Source organism: Diadema antillarum, unplaced genomic scaffold (assembly GCF_040938485.1).
Source record: "Diadema antillarum isolate AM-2024a unplaced genomic scaffold, OU_Dant_1.0 scf00000183, whole genome shotgun sequence".
NCBI lineage: Eukaryota > Metazoa > Echinodermata > Echinoidea > Diadematoida > Diadematidae > Diadema > Diadema antillarum.
Window position 1 is genome coordinate 1,435,347 of NW_027271072.1, and position 8,605 is coordinate 1,443,951.

The 8,605-nt window shown below is 39.9% G+C and overlaps 1 protein-coding gene across 1 annotated transcript in view; it reads left to right on the forward strand.

The window, feature by feature from the left end:
• Positions 1–7,686, forward strand: part of LOC139723255 (uncharacterized) — a 54,901-nt gene extending 47,215 nt beyond the window's left edge. The window contains exons 38-44 of the mRNA XM_071634514.1: positions 15–164; positions 1,348–1,545; positions 2,500–2,744; positions 3,715–3,931; positions 5,049–5,108; positions 6,021–6,254; positions 6,764–7,686. Coding sequence (XP_071490615.1) covers positions 15–164; positions 1,348–1,545; positions 2,500–2,744; positions 3,715–3,931; positions 5,049–5,108; positions 6,021–6,254; positions 6,764–6,994 — 1,335 coding nt within the window. The 3' untranslated portion in view covers positions 6,995–7,686. The remainder of the gene's footprint in view (positions 1–14; positions 165–1,347; positions 1,546–2,499; positions 2,745–3,714; positions 3,932–5,048; positions 5,109–6,020; positions 6,255–6,763) is intronic.
• The last annotated feature ends 919 nt before the right edge of the window (positions 7,687–8,605 follow it).

Here is an 8,605-nt window from a genome sequence, read left to right on the forward strand (position 1 = left end):
TTCCCCTTGTGAAGACCACTCCGGACATGGACACATCGCTGGAGAATCCTGCCCTGAAGGAGTGTCTCCACTACATACAGACCTATGGCTCTCACTTGACCACTGTCCAGTTCCTGATGAGGCATGGCAAGATGACCGCTGCTATTAACCACTTACTTCAAGAGGTATGCATATGGATTTCATCTTTGAGATGAAACTCAAAATTGGCCAGGGGATGGTCAATGTTTGAATAGTTCAATGTAGCGATAGTAACTAAAAAGTAATCACCATTAAGAAAAAGAAAGAAAAAGACTTATACTCATAATGAAAATAAAAGGAGAGTTATCTTTACTGTATGAAGATGATAGAAGATGTGCATAGATTTGATTGATGAAATTTCTTCTCAAAGTTTTCTACAACTCAATGAGTGGTTTAAAGATATCCATGACAAGATCTACACCATACAAACCTACTGGTAGCATGTTTATTATCAGGTCTAAAACAAGTTTTTGCCCCATTGTAAACCAATTACACACAGGTTTGTATAATTATTATTTTTTCTATAAATAATCAAATTTTTCCAAAGATGAAAAAGCAAGGTATCTATTGTATACAAAAGAAAGAAATGGGCAAATGAACAAAAGATAACAGACAGCAAAATGAATATGATAGACAACACAAAAAGAAAACAATGTGTAATTAATCTGTTCAACTGCACTTGTAAACACACGGAGAGCACAGTGTCATGACTTGTCCAAGTCATTTCTTCTGCTCTGATTGGGGCTGGTGAGCATTCAACCGTGACTGGCGAGTGGGCGATGTTACTATCTTTATTGTTCAGATATTGAGGAATTTTCTGGATTATCAGTTTGCGTGTTGGTGAAACCCTGGACACCTTATGAGGAAGAAGAAGTTGCATTCCTTGATAAGAAAAGCCAATTGGTTTGAAAGAGGACTCCATGAAGCTATGTTATGTGAATATGGAAAATCCTTCCCTCACCAGAGGAGGGGGACTTCGACACAATCTTCCACCAATATTAAAACAAAATGGTGATCTGAAAAATTCCTCAGCATCTGGACTGGCGCAGGTGAATAAATGCCACGCAGGCAGAGCTGAAGAAATAACTTGGAGAAGTCTTGACACTGTCCTTTCTCTGAATTCTACAAATAAGTCCAATCAAATATTTTATTATGTGTTACAATCCCACTGCCAAGATGAATCTTACTCTGCATGGATATTCAAAAAATGGAAGCATAAGGATACACCAATCACATCTCTCTTGATGTGGTTTCAGGTGCCACTCTAGGCAGATGTTTCATAGGACACTGAACCATGAATTCACTTCCTACTTTCCCTCTCACCCACAGCAATGTCCCAGTGAGCTGTTTGTTGAGGCGGTGTTGGTGCCATGCATCAAGGAAGGACAGTTTGCACAGCTCCAAGACGCCATGCTGAAGGTAGACCCCACCCTGGTCCGGTGGCACCCCCATCTGACGGCCTCCTGCCGCCACATCAAACGCCTCGGATGGAGCCGCGTTCTCTACCAACTCCAGCTCTTCATGAAGGTTGGGAATTATCCTCAAATTCAGTTCAGTTCGGTTTTATTTCTTCACTTTAATGTTACTACAGCGTAACATAATTTAACAAAGTGTTGGCATTATTATACAAATCATGTATGTACCCAGTAGTACAATCATAGGAAAAACATAGAAATTAATGATATAAAGTGATGTCAAATTGAAAATACAGTATTAAATTGAAATGCAGGGGACCATATTCATAAGCAGAGCTTGAATAAGAAGATGGTCCCAAATGATAATGCAATGTGAAATAAACAACTGATATTATAAAGTAAATTGTAAATCTTGTCAATTAGTGAACAGGAGTGCAGAGGGCCTGTGATGAAATGAGCTGTGTGTTGTGCTGTGTTATTGTCGATTGTAGAAGTATTTATTATGTGTGTCAGTATTATAAAGATATGGCAAGTTTTCATTATGTCCCAACCAATGTTACTGTTTCCCCCATGCACTCACTGTAGGAACAGGTTTTGTAGTGTTGGGTTCTTCGTCAAGTTTCTTTATGTTCCCTGTTTGTGTTGGTTTGAATACATGTTGTAGAATTTGTATTCATTTTTACTAGGCAGAACAACGAACTAAATACCAAATCATCTAACTAAAATGTGTTTGCTGCCAGTGGGTGGTGTACCTTAATCTGTAAGAAAAGTTTAGCATTTGTCTTGCTCAACGAAGAATTTGTCATATGGTCTATAGCAATCTCAGTTGTCATTCAGGATTTTATAACTGCAGTCATGAGCAGCATAATATGTGGGCTCTTATATAATAACCCAATCATTGTTACCTATAGAACAATGACAGCATTTTTTTTCTGTGTAGTTATTTAATATCAAACATTATGGGCAAAATTCATGATGTTTGTTCACTGATATGTTGGTTTGGGCCCACGCAAATACACTGTATCATGACTCTTAATTGTCACATGATCTTGTTAATTTTGTCCAGGACTTTGTCAGGGCGGCCATGACGTGCATCAAGTTCTTCCAGACTGGGGCTACCAGCTATAGCGCCCTCTTTGAGCGCCTGCACCACGTCCAGCGGGCCAAGGACCACCTGAGGGCCGTCATGGAGGACAAGCAGTGGGGCAGTGTGCCCCGCCCTGCCTCCATGGGGTCCTCCCCTCGGTCTGTGGGCGGGGCTGGTGGTCAGGCCAACATCCGGTTCACTCTGTCCCCCTCGGAACTCACCAAGTGAGTACCTCCTGGGCTAAATGGTGGCATTCGAGCGCTCAAAAGCAAACCAAAGTGAACCGATCCTATGGGTACCGTACCACACCATGCCAGATGTGGAGAAAGCATACCTCAGGAGTTGTTTTTAGAGAAAGTCACACAATTTGTAGCAACAGGGTCTTTTTCCTGGTGTGCTTAGATCTCCCGAACAAAGAAATTAACTCCTTGCATTCTGATGTACGTGCATGTTACACACATTCTTGTCATGCCAACTTCTGGCATGGTTTTGGTATGCATTTGGAGCACATCGTGAAGTGCCTTACTTTTGGCTCGATGTAGTATATGTAGTATGGCAGGGTACACTTCAGGAAATTTTCGAGCACAGATGTAGTACGGTACGGACACTTTAGTACTGTTGATAAACAGTTTGCAATGCAGTTTGGGGTTGGGGAAAATGATGAGTGATATGCAGTGATTATTCCATGAAAATGTGGAGAAGGCAGAGAGTTCACTTAACAAGATAATCATAAATCACAATTTATACCTCTAGGTAAAATGTAGATGTTGGTGACAAGACCAAAAAAAAAAAAAGAGAGAGAGAGATTTGCTCTGAAGACCAAAACAGTGATTAGGGTTTTCTATTCCTCTCAAGACTGTCAAATTGCTAGCTATGTAAGAATAGTTTTATGTGAAATTTGTATGGTTTGAGTGTGAATGAAAAAAAATGATGTTAAATGTAACACAGTATTTCAATGTCTTTGTCCACAGTAACAGGCAGATTATGGAATATAGAGTATGTGGCATATGATATACATCAACAACATTTCTTATGTCATTAAATTGATTAGATATGATGAAGAGACCTGAAATGAATTCATACAAAATTAGGCCAGTTGTTGGGGAAATAAAAGTTTCAAAAATGTGAGACAATTCTTTCTGTAAAGGCCATTAGCGTTTGAACATTGGTTATCTGTCTGCTTTCCCTACACAGGCACATGAACACCATTTCCCTTCAAATAGAAGTGACCACCTTCCTCCATCGGGCTCTGGGGAAGAACAGTCTGATGCCCCCTACCCCTCCCACACAGACCTCTGCCACACCCAGCTCAGCCAGAAGACCATCCGATGTGGGCGGAGGGGGATCTCCCCCTCCAACCGTCCCCACCCTGTTCGGGAACAGCATGGACAAGGCTGAAGTTGTCCACAAGGTAAAGCTCTCACGATATGAGATAGATGAGATCCAGTGAGACTACAAAGTACTGATTGGTTCTGTTTTATGTGAAACAGTGCTCTGTGCATCTTTCTGTCAGTTCTATACCTTTTTAACAATATTACAATCTTGCTTTGTTTCAAGGGAGCATTGAGAAGGCTTTTAACTAGTTTGTGTGAATCTAGCATACAGTGAGAATGCTTTGTAGTATAATGTACATTTTTGTGCATCTTGCACTCTTGATATTGGCATGGAAAGAAAATCTCTTAAGTTTTTCGTTTACTTTGTTTGTCTGCATGGATTTTGATTGTATCACTTGTAAAATGTTAATAGTCGGTGAAAGTAAGAGACATGCAGATTTTGGCTGATTAGACCAAGTGCAAAATATCCACTGTGCCAAAGATAACCCATGCACCTTTTATAGTAGATATGAAGGTGCCGTCCATGTAGAGTTAGTCAGATTGGAAGTATTTTATTTGACAATAGTGCCCATCTGGATGGTATGCTGAGCACAATCTAGACAATCTATTGATGATGAATATGAGACTGGATGGTTTGGGCAAAGAGTTGTCAGGAGAGAGAAAGAGAGATGGATAGATAGATGGAGAAAAAGAGAGGGAGAGGTGTGATGATGACCATTGGAAAATGGAAAGGTATGAGGTGAAAGGTGATGGTGAAATGGTCAGTGTGTTGATGCTTGGGCAAATATAATGGGAACATCAATTGCTTGTGTGTGAGGACTGCGTTATGATCTCGCTGTCTGATCGTCAGAGGCTGACTTCACACTGTGTAAAGGTGTGGATGCGGGGGAAGCTCAATTTTAGTTTAAGGGGACATCTGTTAATGTTTTGCAAAGGTTGATCGGCATTCCCATTAACTTCCCTCAAGTTTCCATGAAGTATGACTGCAAGCAGTCTGATGGGATGATGTGGTCTTGTTTTCAAAACTTAAGCAACCACAATAACTTTCAGATATCTGTATTCCAAGCAAAATGCAGTTTTTGCTATTTTTCATAGCTTCTGTTTTACTGTTGAGATTATGAAAAGAAAAAGATCAAACAAGCAAACTGGATGCAAAATGTGAGTTTTTCCTCTGTGCTTGTTATGGACAAACAGGTGCTACTGGCTGGAAGTACTGTGGCGGATGGATTCCAGCTGGCGTTCAAGATCATCCAGGTTTGATATATGGCTTTAAGTTTTTTGACCAGAACATTTTGTGTGCAAGTGTGTGAAATGACTTTGAATATACGAAACATAAGGTAATTAATCCACCAAACACATTTCTGGTTGTTGTTTGTTTGTTTTTTTGTTTGTTTGTTTGTTTTTTATAAAGATTAAAAATGTTGTTTTTGTGTCAAATGACAAAATACGAAAGTTTGTCATTGAAGTGGAGAAGTAGTACAGAAAATCTAGTCTCTATCTTTTACTTCTGTAGAGAAGGTTGAAAATGCTGACCATTTTGATACAAGGTGATGATTGTTTTGGAAATAAGTTGGCATTCAGAGCTGAAGCTGAAGTGGGTGCAATCTCACATCAAGCTACAGCTTAGGAGTGTTTCACAAAGGATTGAAGTCTATCCTTAAAGTTAAGATCATAATAAAATAATGGTATGCCGTGCATGTCTTGCATGATATTCTGACTTCCGAATGAAAATTTACATTTTGGAGACTTTTTCATGCAGTCATTAATATACAAAATGAAATAAGTGTCAAAGGATTTTTATTTTGAGTATCGATAACAATTTGAAGTGAATTCTGAAAACATCTACTAAAATTAAACAGGAACAGGGAAACCTGTGGCATGCCATCATTATAAGTTCATCTTTACTTTAAGATCAGCCTAAATCCTTTGTAAATCACCCCCTGTGGTCTAATATCACTATTGTTACTATGCTATCCAGTGTGAGGAATGCATGACTCATCTCGTAGATGAGTGAAAGAAATTGCATTCAAGTCGGCCAATCAGATCAGAGAAATTGTTGCTTTTTTTCTCTCGTTTTTTAGGGGCTCATTCTTTAAAAAAGAAAGAAAAAACAAGAAGAATGACAAATGTATGGCTCATTCACACTTTTCTCCTACTTGCAAACAGGATTTCCGCCTTGCGGAGACCAAGATCTACTGCCGGGCTGGGAGGCGTCTGGCGCTGCTCAAGAAGCACGGGGAGATCAAGCAGCTGCTGACGTGTCACAAGAGCACGGGATTGGCCAACCGGGAGTCATGTGACGAGATCCTGGATGCCAGCGTGAGGGCGCTGGCCAGCGACAAGACGCAGGTCAAAGGGGCGGAAGAACTAATCAAACTGATGCAGGGGGAGACGTGCAAAGTAAGGAGATGTGATAGCTCACTGTGCATAATGCATGTCCCATACATAAGGTTTTGTGTTGCCTTTACTAGAGGCAGAGGCATGGTTTATGTTTCACAGTTTTCTATGATTTGAAATCCAATATTTTATGTTCTTTTTTTCTTTTTCTTTTTTTTGGACAGTCATGACAATGTTTGGTTTCTCAATTTCAGAAGCAAATGCAAACTTTTCAAAGCTATGATAGACATGAAACTCCGCTGCATTTTTTAATCCTCTCATGCTAATGATTAAACAAATGAAAAGAAAAGAGCATTCTTTGGGATGGCACTATGAAAGTGCAGACTGCATGAAGTTAGATGATGAAATGACACACATCTTATTTGTCATATGTTTTAGTTTTTGAATTTCTGTCTGTATGCATTTTGTCATGAATGTGTAAGATATATGAAGACCTATTTCATGGCTATATAAAAAACATATAGATGTAAATGTGAATAATCATGCCACTTCATTTGAATGTCTGTTCTCAGATCAATGCCTTCATCCTGATCGGCCGGCTGAAGCAGGCCTACCTCCTGGCTGTCAAGGCGGAGCGGGAGGACGACATACGGCGCATCGCCGCCACGGCCGAACAGGCAGAGGGCGCCGAGGCCAGGATCAAGAGCATCTGTGACACGTGGCTGAGAGAGCGGGAGGCGAAGCGGAGGAGTGCCGAACAGGCCCAGCAGCTGCTAGCCAGGTCCAGGACCTCGAGACCGTAGTCCATGTCAAGACCAAATATAATTGGGTAGTCCCAATCATCACACAGTATGTCTTTCAGTGCACAAAGGACGAAATGGTCGATGCAGTACCAAGAAATATTAGATGCGACTGCTTAAATTAAAAGCTGTATAGAACCCAAATTATGAGATCAATGGGATGATTCATGGAGGCTTGATTTTTAGAATGGCTGAGAGTTAATTCAGTTTTTATCCCCTGAATTACAACAGCACAACTACTTTGTGCCTTGAATGAAGACTGCACTTTTACATAATTAAATGTATATTTTTTCGAATCTATTTAGTTATGGCAAGCAACATTGTAGTGGCAAATCTGACTGCAGAGTAATGCACAATCCTGATGCAACCATACAAATTGCCATATTTTTGGGAAAGATATTTGCTGTACTTAATTGCAATAGTCTATGAAGTATTAGCCTAGAGCAGGAATTAGTATCACCACATTACACTCATAACACCATTATTTCATTACATGTTACTGCACAATACATGTTAGCCAAAGAGGTACACTGTCATGAATGGGTTGCTAGACTTACTTGTCTTTCGGGAGAGTCTTCAATAAGCCCTTACTTGTGATAGTTTCACATTTTTACTAGCAGTTAATTTTCTCAGCTTGGTGTAGTGTGTGAATTTTCTCTGTTAAGCTCTCATGTTATTTCCGGTAAACATGTTCCCCCCCCCCCAAAAAAAAAAGAGAAAGAAAGAAAGAAAGAGATTGCAGAGTTATTCTTTCCTGTTATTTCACCATTTTCTCAGCAAAGCTGTTGTGTTACATTTGTCATGATGAATGGCTATACATTGCACTCCTGTTATTATAAAATTGTCAAGACCAGCAGCTTTCTTTCCTTGGAACAGCATAGTATAGAAAGATATATAAATGATAGTTTTTGAACCAGAAATTTTACTTTGTTGTAAGGAGAACTTTGTTATAAACATTTTCATTATCACAGTAGTGCACTGTATATTTGGACGTAGAGACATAGGAGGCATGTGTGGTCATTTTCTCGCTCCAGCCTTTTTAATCCACGTCAAGAGAGCGGAGACTTGATTAGCAACTACTAGTACTCTCTTCATCTTGATACAGTTGCATCAAAGCGATTTATCGGGGAACATTGAGAGTGTCAGGTCTCATTACACTCCATTCAAAGGTCGTAAATGCACATGGAGCATGTTTCACCGTGACTACACACTGAGATGTTCCCTTCATTCCTGTGCTGTTGTGAAGCCTGAATATTTGGGTCGATTTATCAGTTCCTTAAGAATCAAAACATATTGGATATACTTCAGCAGTGGGCATTCTTTCTTTTCTTTTTTTTCTTCAGGACATGTGAAATTTCCTTTGGGTTTCACTGTTGTTTGTGCACAAAATCTTCTTGATGAGGTTGTGTAGTTTTCTATCTTAGAAATGGCATTTAGTGTTCCACAATGAAACAGCGATGTCGATGTACCCCGTCTCTGTGTGAGTTGCGTATCTCTACAAGTTGTATCTTGTAGTGTCCGGCTTTGCGAGTTGCTCTGGTGTTAGGAAGTTGATCATCTGGCAGGAATTTGATTACTATATGAATCAAGGTGGTAGCAGAGGAAGCACATTGG